This window comes from Aureococcus anophagefferens (genome assembly GCF_000186865.1).
Source record: "Aureococcus anophagefferens unplaced genomic scaffold AURANscaffold_8, whole genome shotgun sequence".
Taxonomy (NCBI): domain Eukaryota; class Pelagophyceae; order Pelagomonadales; family Pelagomonadaceae; genus Aureococcus; species Aureococcus anophagefferens.
This window is the reverse complement of record NW_008705568.1, coordinates 322,968-335,173: the sequence shown is the minus strand read 5'-3', so window position 1 is coordinate 335,173 and position 12,206 is coordinate 322,968. Positions and strand designations below refer to the sequence as shown.

General features: G+C 72.9%; 3 protein-coding genes across 3 annotated transcripts in view; 1 reads left to right on the top strand and 2 right to left on the bottom strand.

Moving 5' to 3' along the window:
- Positions 1–3,463: 3,463 nt before the first annotated feature.
- Positions 3,464–5,107, bottom strand: AURANDRAFT_63785 (hypothetical protein; the record flags this gene model as incomplete). Its single annotated transcript, XM_009038251.1, has 1 exon — positions 3,464–5,107. The coding sequence occupies one exon, from the start codon at positions 5,105–5,107 to the stop codon at positions 3,464–3,466; it is 1,644 nt and encodes a 547-aa protein (XP_009036499.1).
- Positions 5,108–6,073: 966 nt separating this feature from the next.
- AURANDRAFT_63784 (hypothetical protein) lies at positions 6,074–8,037 on the bottom strand (the record flags this gene model as incomplete). The annotated part of the gene is made up of 2 exons (XM_009038250.1): positions 6,074–7,051; positions 7,120–8,037. The coding sequence occupies 2 exons, from the start codon at positions 8,035–8,037 to the stop codon at positions 6,074–6,076; spliced, it is 1,896 nt and encodes a 631-aa protein (XP_009036498.1).
- Positions 8,038–8,397: 360 nt separating this feature from the next.
- The window catches only part of AURANDRAFT_63783 (hypothetical protein), a gene marked incomplete at both ends in the record, with an annotated part of 8,655 nt that continues 4,846 nt past the window's right edge, over positions 8,398–12,206 (top strand). Inside the window, one exon of the mRNA XM_009038571.1 lies at positions 8,398–9,813. Coding sequence (XP_009036819.1) covers positions 8,398–9,813 — 1,416 coding nt within the window. The remainder of the gene's footprint in view (positions 9,814–12,206) is intronic.

Here is a 12,206-nt window from a genome sequence, read left to right as displayed (position 1 = left end):
CCGGCGCCGGCGCGCGCGGCGCGGCCGGGCAGCGCGCGGCGTCGGCCGCGCCGCTTCGCGCGGCCGCGAGCGGGTGCCGCCCGGGGAAGAGGTAGTGCGCGCAGGCGACCTTGGGCCCCAGGGGCTTGTGCCACGCGTGGCTCCACTTCGCCGCGACGGCGTCGCGTCCCCCGCGGAGCGCCGCACCGAGCGCCGCGGTGTCCCAGAGGGCGAGCGCGCGCGGCGTGCTCCCGAACTTGGCCGCGCCCCGGGGCGCCTTGAAGTGCATGCCCGCGGCGCCGACCTCGGCGACCGTCGGCCAGTTCAGCGTCCGCCAGGGGTCCTTGCTCGGCCGGGGCGCCGCGCCCGCGGCGCAGATCCCCGCCCGGAGGTCGACGGCGTCGAGGGCCCCCGCGGCGAGGACGCCGTAGGCCGCCTCGAGGTGCAGCCTCGCGACGGGCGCGCCGAAGGCGCGCTCGAAGGGCACGAGGAGCAGCGCCGCCGGGAGCGGCGCGCCGGCGGCCGCGGCGCCGTCGACCGCGGCCGCGAGCCCGCGCGCCCAGCCCCGCGCGGCCTTGGGCGCGGCGACGACGGCCGCGGCGCCGCAGCCGCGCGCGTCGAGCGCCGCGCGCGTCGCGGCGGCCGCGTCCTCGACGACGGCGACGAAGACGGGCCACGCGGCGTCGGCCGTCGCGGCGACGGTCGCGGCCGCGGCGGCGGCGGCGGCCTCGGGCGACGCGGCGGACGTCGACGCGTCGACGAGGATCCCCGCGGCGCCCGGCTCCGGCGTCTTTGCGGCGCCGTTCGGGTCCCAGACGTGGCGGCGCCACTCCTCGACCGCGGGCTTCGAAAATGGCGGGACGCCGCCGCCGAGGAGCGTCTGCTGCTCGAGGAAGACGGCGATGTTGTGCGACGCCCAGTCCTCGCGGTACGCAAAGGCGTCGTCGCGCGTGACCTGCGGGGTTCCGCCGCGGTCCGAAGAAGCTCTCGAGACGTCGCCGCGCCCGCGGGACGCCGCTCGCGACGTCGTAGAACTTGTAGTCGAGGTGACGCTCGGCGTAGTTGCGGCCGCGGCCGCCCCTGACGATGGGGATGGAGCCACATAAGATAGCCTCGAAGAAGCGGATGCTCCACGGCTGGTCGCCCCGCGGCGCGAGCGTGAATTTCGACCGCGCGAGGATCCGCAGGTAGTCCACGTCGTATGCGGCGACGAGGCAGTCGTCGGCGTCGTGGCCCGGGTTGTGCTGCGCCGGGATCATGCGCTCGCTCAATTTCTTGTCCGCCGTGCGGTCCCAGGGGCCCATCGGCGCGTAGCCCTCCGCGGCCGCGGGCCTCGACTCCGCGTAGTAGCTCGCCTCCGTGAAGTGCGTCTTCGCGAAGCCGGGCACGAACTTGCGGAAGGCCGCCACGGGCTTGGCGTCGATGCGCCCGACGAAGTTGAAGTCGAGGTCCCGCGTCGACTCGTTGACGAGCTGGAACGCGAGCTCGACGTAGGACCGCGGGAACCGCAGCGGCCGCCGCCGCACCTCGTCCTGCGTCTTCACCGCGTCGGGGCTCGTGCGGTCGCAGCAAGGCCGCGCGGCGGCGGCCGCCGCCGCCGTGCCGTAGGTGCCCGCGCCGCTGGACTGCTGCTCGTAGAGCGCCCAGCAGTCGTGAATTTCGCCGCGTGGCGAAGCCGTGCTCGCGTGCTGCGCGTCTTCGCTCATTTTGCTCGCGCGCGACGGTGCGAACGCGACGAGCGACACCAGCAGGCGCAAGCGCGACGGGCCTTTACGCGCGCGGCTGCCCATACCTTATCCAATGCGGTGCACCAAACCCGCTACCATCGTAATTACCACCCCTCAAGGGATATTATCCCCCTGAGGATTATCCTCAATCAAGCTGTGGCGGCAAAGTCGGCCCACTAAACGACTGGTTTGGAACGCGTTGCTAAGTCACCGATCGGTGACATCGGACCAAAGATCAGGCGAGGGAATCGATTTTGCCGCAACAGCTTTAACGAACTTCGTCAGGGTTGAATTATAAAGGTGCACCGATGGCGCAATACAGGCTTCAAGATACTTCAACATGCTTACGTCGTCGGCTTCTAAGTCATCTTTGATCCGGTAAAGTCGGTATAGAGGAAATATCATATCTTTATTTTGTGTAATATGATGCCAATCGTCAAGCAAGGCCCTTGCTCGACAATTACACAGACAAATGGGGGCAGCCCTCGGGCCCCGCGACGCATGCCCGGCGTCCCCGCCGCGCCTAGGCGATGAGCCCGGAGGGCGGCGGTGACGCGGGCGCCTACGCGAGAGCTCCTACTGCCTCGATCCCGGGGACAATAGATCCTCAATCACCCCTCAAGGATAAGGGTGCACCCATGGCGCGACGATGGTGATCTAGGGATGCGGCTCGTCGTGGTCGCCTTCCTGCTGGCGTCCGTGCGCACCGCGCCTCGCGGACGGCCGCAGCGGAAACGGCCGGTGCGCAAAGCGCCGCCGCGGCCGAAGCGGCGCGCGCGCCGGCCGCCGCCGGCGCCGCCGTCGAACGCGACGCTCGAGGCGGCCGAGGCGCCGCCCCTGGCCCGGCGCGATGGGCCGGACGCGTACGTGGACAACCTCGTGCCGCGCGTCGCGCGCCTGCACCGGCGGGAGTTCCGCCCCTTCGCGATCAACGGCTCGCGCCGCGAGCGCGCCGCGCCGACGGGAGGCGCGACCGTGGCCGTGCTCTTCACGGGCTTCCTGAAGACGGACACGCTGGCCCAGCTCGAGAAGCACGTCGCCGACAGCGCCGGCGCCGACGTCTTCGCGGTCACCTACGGCGAGTGCGCGCGGACCGCGGCGCGGCTCGCGGGCCGCGTGCGACTCGTCTCCGAGGACGAGCGCGCGGCCTTCGCGGCCTTCCTGGACGCCCACGGCAGACACGAGCGGACGCTCTGGCAGTGGTTCCAGCTCAAGCTCGCCTTCGCGGCCTTCGACTTCTCCGCGTACGGCACGCTCGTCAGGTCGCGGACGGACGTCTTGATGCCGCCGGAGTTCCGCTACGCGGACTTCGCCGGCGAGGCGAAGGCGCTCCACTGCTTCTCCGACAAGGTCTTCTACAGCACGCCGGCGACGATGGTCGCGCTCTGGGACGACTTCCTCAACGTCGCGCTCGACGTCTACTCGCTCAAGCACGCGCCCGCGGAGGAGAGCCGGGTCATGGGCGACTTCCGTTCGCGCCTCGCGCGGCTCGCGAGCCCGCCGAACACGGACGGCGGCCTCGGGTGCAAGGTGCCGCGGAAGGACGCGAAGCAGCCCTGGGACATCGGCGGCATCCAGTCCGGCTTCTACGCGGAGTGGGCCTTCTCCTACCACGTCGTCAGCCACGAGGTCGCGTGCAGGCCCCTGCCCCTGGACCGCAAGTACTTCCGGAACCCCGGCCGCGGCACCGTCGCGCTCATCCGCGACCGCCACAAGGAGGCGGGCGCGACCTGCGTCGTCGACGCGACGGAGGGACCTTAGCACGTCCAGAGCGACAGGAGCTTGAACTTCTTGGCCGGGTCGAGGGGCCGCAGGGTGATGACGAGGGGCGACTCGAAGTCGCCCTTGTTGAAGCAGGCGTCGTAGGCGAACATCTCCACGTGCGCGAGGGACTCCCGCTGGGGCCAGGACGCGTTGATCGCGTAGGACCGCGTCTTCGTCGGCGCCGCGCGGATGATCTTCTCGCGCTGCGCGTCGCTCCGGTAGAGGACGCCGCTCTTCTTCGAGCTGTGCATGCCGTCGTGGCTCGCGATGGTGAGCTCGACGGCGCCCATGCGGTCGTAGGACTTGAGGAACTCGACGCCGACGCGGCGGTCGCGGCCGCAGGGGACGACGAACGAGAGCTCGTCGTCCCGGCGGGCCGCCGCGGCCGCGGGCGCGCGCGGCGGCGGCCGCTTCTTCGGCGGCGCGCGCTTCGCGGGCCGCTTCGGCGGCGCGCGCCGCTTCGGCGCGAGGCGCCGCCGCGCCGTGCCGTTGCGCCGCCGCGCGCCGCCGTCCCAGATCCAGCCCCGGGGCTTCGTCGGCACGTCCCTGTAGCAGTCCCAGCCCAGGGGCGCGTAGCCGGGCTTGGCGCACTCGACGTCCGCGGAGATCGTCGCCGTCATGTGCTGGCAGAAGCCGACGGCGTCGAGGACCTCGCGCGACGCCGCGAGCGTCGCGTTCGGCCGCAGCGTCGGCCGCGGCGCGCCGTCGGCGTCGTCCGCGAGGCGCTGGAAGGCGTTGAAGATGGAGTCGGCGACGACGCGGTGCGCGTCGCGGCCCGGGTGGTGGTCCCAGTCGCCCTCGCTCGTGTCCGAGACCCAGAGCTTCGTCGCGCGCGCCGTGTCGAGCGCGTCGGGCCACAGCGCGCGCTGGAGCGCGGCGAAGGTGGCGTTGTAATGAGTCGCGACGACCTCGTAGTTGTCCGCGTGGCCGTGGAGGATCTTCAGGTAGGCCTTGACCTTGGGCGCGTCGTAGTCGCTCCAGAACTTGGCCCACTCGCGCATGTTGTTCCGGTGGTACTTGGTGAAGAAGCGCGGCGGCGGGTAGGTCGCGTAGAAGAAGACGAGGGGCGGCTCGGGCAGCTGGCTCAGCCGCCCCAGCGCGAGGAGCAGCGCCTCGGCGCCGATGCGAGTCCTCGTGTCGATGTCCGTGCCGTCGCTCTGCGCGTCCAGCAGCGTCGGCCGCCCGTCGTTCTGCACGTAGTCGACGAGGAGCACGTCGACGCCGCCCTCGACGATCTTCGAGGCCATGTTCACGGCCCAGGCGAGGCTCGTCGCGGCCGCGCACTTGTCGACGACGGCGACGCGACCGCCGTAGCGCCGCTTCATGTACCCGCCGAGCACGAAGGGCCAGCCGTCGTCGTGGCGCACGTTGGCGTGACAGGTCATGGACCCGCCGATGACGACGACGCGCACGGGCGGCGACGCGTGGTCCGGCGCGAGGCGCGCCGCGATGCTGCCCCAGCCCGCGCCGCGCACGACGAGCGTCGCGTCGAGCTCTTCCTGGGTCGCCGGGTACGGAAACCGCGGCTTCGCCGCGCAGTACGCCTTGTCCCCGGCCGCGCACCCGACGACGTCCGCCGGCGACGACGACGCGACGCAGAGCGCCGCGATGAAGAGGCGCCGCAGCCCTCGATCCATACTTTTGTGAACTGCCATGGTGTGTCGTGTTATCTTCGTGTTGCCCTTCGCAGCCGACGTTTCATTGATGCGGCGGCCGCGGCCGAACGACGCAATGCCTCGTGTAAAACCCGTGATCCTGGTGCTGCTCGCGCTCGCGCGCGTAGACGCGGCGCAGCTGACCACCAATTACAAGCGCGTGGGCAAGCGCGTCGAGTTCGGCGGCTCGTGGCTCATCCGCGAGACCTTCGACGACGGCGTCGACGCGGCGCGCGCCGCGGCCTGGCTGCAGGACCCGCGGCGCGTCCTGGCCGCGGCCTGGCCCGCCGAGCACATCCGCGCATCCGACGGCGGCGGCAGCGACGTCCTCGCGTTCGCGCTCACGCAGGACCCCATCGACTTCGCCGGCTTGGTGCACGTCGACTGCGTCGTCGACGTCGACGTCGCGCGCGAGCCGCGCGGCGGCGTGTCGCTCGCGTCGCGGAGCGTCGAGGCCTTCGCGACGCTCCGGGGCAAGCGGCGGCCCGTGCCGATGGACTTCCGGCTCCGCGGCCACCTCGAGGGCCAGCCCGACGCCGGCGGCGCCGCGGCGCTCGTCGGCAGCTTCGAGTACTCCATGTCCGCGGACCTCATCGGTCCCCTCGTGTTCGTGCCGGACCGCGCGCTGCGGCTCGCGGCGGCCGGCGTCAACCGGAAGCTCGCGCTCGGCGACCGCTTCGCCGACGGCGTCCTCGCGGGCGTGCGCGCCGACGCGCCGTCGTAACGTCGTTACTGGATCTACCTTGCACAGGCTCACTAGCAACAGTATTTGCCAGCCCATGATCAGGGTTGAGAGGCACTTCAATGGCCCAGCAGCGCGGACCGCGAGCCTCGGCGCTGCTCGCCGCCGCGGGCCTCGGGCGCCCGCTTGTTGAGGCTGGAGGCGGAGGCCCGCGGCGATCTCGCGTGATTTTTCTTTGGAGGTGGTTACCTGCCTACCGCGACGGTCTAGGAGGAGTTGCCCGGGGGACAGGTCCCGCACGACCCCGGGCACGCGTCGAGGGGTGAGAGGGGCGTCCGGCCGGCACCGCCCTTGAGTTCCTTCCGGCACCGCCGGGCCGGCTCGTCCGCCACCCAGGCGCACGTGTAGCGCTTCCTGTCATTGCCGACGTAGGTCCACGCCGCGTCGTCGGCGCACTCCGCCGTCGGGGCCGGCGTTGGCGCGGCGACGGGCGCGCGCGACGGGCGGGGCGCGTCCGCGAGCTTCGCGACGAGCGCGCGCGCGAAGACGTCGAGCATGGGCGTGGCCTCGTAGTGGGGCTGCGAGTAGACCCACTCCTCGCCGAGCCAGCTCATCTCGTACTGGCCGCCGAGGTAGGTCCACGCGCCGCCGCCGCGGCGCGCGAAGTCGCGCATGTAGGCGTTGCACGCGGCCATGCGCGCGTTCGTCTGGACGTGCGGGTAGGGCCGGGCCGTCGTCGGCCCGGCGATCTCCTCTTTGTTCGTCGAGAGCTCCGCCGGGTTCGCCGCCATGACGAATTTGGCCGCCGCGCGCTCGGCGAGCGCGGCGAGCTGGGGGAGCCAGGACTCGACGCTCTCGATGCAGCCCTTGACGCCGAGGCGGCCGACGACGTGGAAGCCAATCTGGAAGAGCACCGCGTCCGCGCGGGGGACGACGGCGCCGAGGAACTCGTTGCCCTCGCGCACCTCTCCGCTGGACTTGAGGCACGCGCCCAGGTCGAAGCGGGCCCCGAACTCGCCGTACTTGAGCAGGCGGCAGTCGAGGAGCGTGTGGAAGACGAAGACGAGCACGATCTCGTCGTCGTCGCACGGCGGCGCGACGCCCCCGAAGCCGCGCGCGGTCTCGTGGCAGTCGAGGACCGTGTCCCCGTAGGGCCACGTCCGCGCGTCGAGGCGGACCTCGAAGAGGCCGTGGCAGAGGCACCGGTCGACGTTGCAGTGCGTGACCGGCACGCCGAGCGCCACCTAAGAGAACGGCGCGTCCCGTTGCGAGTTCGGCGCGTCCGAGCGGTACGGTCCGCGCGCGTCAGGACGGGCGACGCGCGCGACCGCGCGAACGCGTGGAAACTAGGGCCGCCCGGGCGCGCCGCCTGGAGGAAGTTCATGAACATGAGCCGGATCGTCGAGTCGCCCGCGGCGACGACCGTGCGCCCGCGGAGCGCGTCCTGGAGCCGCCGCGCGTCGCTGGGCGGGTACGTGCAGCCCGCGGGCCGCCACTTGAGCGCCCAGGTGGCGTTGCCCGCGCGCTTTGGGTCCAGGCCCTTGTAGTACCGGGACGGCCCGTCGCGGGCGAGCTTCACGCTCAGCGACCCCGGCGGCCCCGGCGCCGGGGGCGCGCCGACGTAGCGGCCCGGCGCGTCGTAGTCGGCGCACGGCGGCGTCGCGTTCGCGCCGCCGTCCGCGCTTCCCACGACGTCGACGCGGAGCTCGCCGACGGCCGCGTTGAGGGACTTGCGGGGCCGGCCGTCGAGGCGCTCGTCGAGGCCCGCGTTGCGGACCCACCGCAGCGTCAGCGTCCACCGGTAGGATCCCGGCGCGACGAGCTCGACCTCGACGCCGTACGACCCGTCGCAGCGGTCCCTGACCCGCGGCATCGCCCGCTCCGGGCCCGACGCGAAGGAGAGGTCGTAGGTGTCGCCGCCGGTCGTCCGGTTCGCGCCGCCGACGGCGACGGCGCGGAACGACGCGGCGACGCGCGCGACGCCCCCGACGGCGACGGCGACGATCGGGCCCGGCGGTTCCGTCCGCGATGCGTCCGTCGCGGCTTCGAAGGGCCCCGAACAGAGGTGCGACGCGCGCCAGGCCTCGACCGCGGCGGCCGCGGTCGACGCCAACGTGGAATTGTAGCGCCACGCCGCGGGACGCGGCGGGCAGCAGCCCGGCGCCGGGCAGCCCCCGCTCGCCGGGGACGGCAGGCACGCCAGCAGGAGGAGGACGCGTCTCGGTGGCATGCCCGCCTTGCCGCGCATCTTAGCTTTCCATTGCACGAGCATTGTGCGACGCGGTGAAGGGCATTCCCAGTTGGGCATTCCTTGAATTTCCCTGATTATCCTCAATCAAGCTGTGGCGATGAGCAAAAGAATCGCTGCGAGCGCCCAGCAACGCGTACGCGAGATATGGAGGAATGCCGCGCCCGGGCGGGAAAAAAGAACCAACACAACTAATCGCCACATCAACGAAAGATATGCTGAAGTCACCGTGAAGCTCGGCCCGCGCCCAAGGGCCCGGGGATCTGTATCTAGGCTTAATAGAGTCCCCTTGATTGCGCACTTTCTCGATGGCAGCCCGTCTTCGCGCATGCAAACGCAACCATGAGCCATGATGATATTATAATTATGAAAGGCGCGGAGGCATCCGACGTGGAAGGGCACGCCAAAGGCGCGGAGGCGCCCGAGAAGCAGCCCACGAAAGAGCACACCACGACAAAGTGGCGGCGCGCCGTCGCGCTGATCTCCGGCGGCGGCCCGTCGAGCTACGGCGGCGACACGCGCGCCGCGGCGCTCGGCGCCTGGCGCGCCGACGCGCTCGCCGCCGCGTGCCCGCTCGCGCTCCTCGCGGGCGCCCTGCAGCTCGCGGCCGTCGCGCCGTCGCGGCGCGCGAACGCGCGCGCGCTCGCGGCTGTCCACGAGGACCTGCCGGACCACGCGGCGACACTGCTGCGCCTCCTCGACGCCGCCTCTATCGTCGCCGGCTGCGCGATCCTCGCCGGCGCGCTGCTCGTCGGCGCGGCGGCGGCCTCCGCGCGGCGCCACGGCGCGGGCCTCGGCGGCGCGTCCGCGCGGCTCGCACGCCGGGGCATGGCCGTGGCGACGTGCGCGCCCTTCCTCGTGCTGCTGCTCGTGCCCCTCGCGGCGAGCGTGCGCTGGAGCGACCTCCAGGAGCAGCTCTGCGAGGACACGCTGTCGCTCCTCGTCGCCGACGGCAGCAGGGCGGCCCGCGGCTTACTCTTCGTGCTGGACCACGGCGCGGAGCTCGGCGCGCTCGACGACGCCTGGGACGTCGAGGACGTATCGCGCGACGGCGCGCTCGCGGCCCAGCGGTACTGCGCGAGCTACGGCAAGGGCTGGAACGAGCGGCTCTTCGAGGCGACGCTCCCGCGCGTGCTCGCCGCCGCCGAGGCGTGCGCGTCCGCGACGGCGACCGCGTGCCCCGCGACCTGCCCCGCGGAGCTCTGCGCGAACGCCGACGCCGCGTCCCAGGTCGCGGCCATCGCGCTCGAGGCGGCGGCGCTCGGCGCCGCCGCCACGGCCGCGGAGCAGGCGCTCACGTCCGCGGAGCTCGTCGTCTCGACGCTCCTCGCGCTCCACGCGTTCCGGCTCCTCGCGCCGCCCAGCCTCGCCGTCGCCAACGCCTTCGCCGCGGCGCTCGCGGAAGCGTGCCGCCTCTACCCCGGGGCGCCGCTCCTGGGCTCGTTGCTCGTGTGCGTGGCCTTGTTCGGCCTTCCGTTAGCCGCGGCGCCGCTCGCCGCGATCTACCAGCTCGTCGGCTCGCCGCGGCTTCTCCCGGCGATCTGGCTCGCGCTCGCGTCGCAGGCCGCGTTGCTCATCGCCGCGGCGCCCCTCGAGGCCGAGGCGGGCGGCGGTGACGTCGAGCGGCGCCTCGATATGGCAAGCGCCGCGCGGGTTGTCGCGCTCCTCGGAGCGGGCGTCGCCGCGGCGGCCTTCGCGCTCTCGCCCGCGGACTACGCCGCGGGCCTCGACGAGCTCTTAGCCGTCGCGCCCATCACCGTCGTCTCCTCGTGGACGCGCTCGCGAAGATGCACATCACGGCCGTCGTCGGCCTCGACTTCTTCGCTTCCGCGCTCGCGCGCGCGTCCGCGGCGGCGCCCGCGGTCCTCGGCGGGCGCGAGGGCGCCGCGCTCCGCGCGGCCTACGACGTCGACGCGGGAGGAGCCCAAGTCCTGCCGGCACAAAATTCCGAAGAAACGTACATGTAACCCACGAATTTATTTAGCAGCACGACTCGCAGGGGTAGGACGCGTTCGGCGCCTGCTCGACGAGGAACCCGCGCGGGTCCGAGAACCAGTCCGCGAGCGCGACGAGGGGCGTCGTGCCCTGCGCGGAGATATTCCACACGTCGTGGCCCGCGTCGACGCGGTCGCAGTGGCGGTGGCAGGCGTCGACGAAAGCCCCCGCCGCAGCGCCGCGTGCCGCGAACGCCCGCAGACCCGCCGCGAGCGCCGCGCCGTAGGGGTCCGCGCACGACGCGTTCTCGCAGGGCGCCGCGAAGCTCGTCGCGAGCTGGTCGGCGTCGAATTTCGACTGCCAGGCGAAGAGGGGCGCGCGCACGTATTTCGCGGTCACGGACGACACGAGGCAGGCCCACGGGCGGTCCGCGTGGTCCGCCAGGCACCGCGGGTCCGCCGTCGCGTTCTGCGCCTCGAAGGGGAATTTCTTTTGAGACGTGTAATACGGCACGTCGGCGTAGTAGCCGCTGTCCGCGAAGCCCGCGACGGCCGCGTTTGGCGCGATCGCTCGCAGCGACGCCGCGACGGCGTCCAGGTGTAAAAACGTCGCGATGCCGCCCGCGGAGCAGCCCCCGAGGATCACGTCCGTCGCGCCGGCGAGGTCGAGGTCCGCGACGACGGCGTCGAGGATGGCCCGCCCCCGGAAGAAGAGCGCGGCGCCGCCGGGCGCGGGGGCCGGGTCCGCGACGTTCCCCGCAAAGTAGGCGCCGTCGCAGTAGACGACGAAGACGTGCGTGAAGTCCGCGAGCAGCGGGTTGCGCGTCGCGTTCCGCGAGAAGTAGGGCCGCTCCGCGGCGAGGTCCAGCGTCGGGCCCCAGGCGCCGGGCACGTCCGGCCGCGTCGAGCCGAGGGGCGTCCGCGACCGGTTCGCGCAGGCCCCGAGGGACCCGCAGAAGCCACCGCCCTGCAGGTGCACGTAGACCTGCGCGGGGCCGGCGACCGGGTCCGTCCGACGGGCCGCGCGGGGCGGGGGGGGGACGTACCTTGGTGTTGTCGCCGTGGACGTCGACGTAGTAGCGGCCCGGCGAGCCGTCCAAACATCGGGCGCGGTCGTAGCCGACGAGCGGCACCGCGCGCGCGAGGCCGTCGCGCGCGGCCGCCTCGACCCGCGGGGCGTCGGCGCGGGCCGCGAGCGGCGCCTCGAGCGCGCGACTCGAGCCCGGTGCTCCCTCCCCGCCCGCCGCGCCGCCCCCGCCGCCGGCGCAGAGCGCGCCGAGGAGCCGCTGGGCCTCGAGGCCGGACGCGACGAGCGACTTGTTCCGGTCCGAGCCCCGGGCGATGAAGCCGTGGTGCATGCCCACCTCGTCGCCGCAGCAGGCCGTGAGCGCGGGCTGGGGGAAGTGGCGCTCGAGCGGCGTCGAGACGTCGACGAAGGTGGCGCCGCGCCGCGCCGCCTCGGCCTCGGCGGCCGCGTCGTAGGCGCCGAGTATCCCCCCGTCGTTGCAGCGCGCGAGGCGGTTGTTCGAGACCCAGAAGACCTTGGACGCGGGCACGCGCCAGGCGCCGAGGCGGTCGAAGGTCTGGCGCGCGAGCGCCGCGTACTCGGCCGCGGTCGTCTCGCGGCCCTTCGACGCGCCCGCGCGCTCCTTGGACTGCTTCGCGGGGTCGTAGCGGCCGAGCCGGAGGTCGTGGTGCCCGGAAGCGATGATGACCGCGTCGACGGCGTCCGGCGCGTCGAGGAAGAGGTCGGCGGCCTTGAGCTGGTTGCGCTTCGCGACGGTCGCGAGGCCGACGCCGCCTTTCGGGTCGCACAAATTCGGGTGGCCGATCCAGCGGTGGTCGACGCGGACGGCGCCGCCGGCGGTCGCCAGCGCCGCGGAGAAGCGGCGCCCGTCGGGCGGCGGCGTCCCCCGGGGCTGGCAGCCCGCGGGGCCGGGGCCGGGGAACGTCACCTGAAGCCGCGTCGCGTTCTCGCCCGTGAGGACGAGGGGCGCCCGGTTACCGCGGGCGCCGCGCGCGCGCTTCTTGTGATTGATAGCACCCATGGTTTCCAGGTAGCGGTCGCGGCTCAGGCACGCCGCGGCGCGCGGCGCGCACGCAGCGTCGCCGCCGATCAGCGTCATGACGAGGCCGTGCGCGACCTCCGTGAGCGTCGAGTCGCCGAGGAAGACCAAACGCTTCCCCGCCAGGCAGGACCGCGCAGCCGCCGCGTCG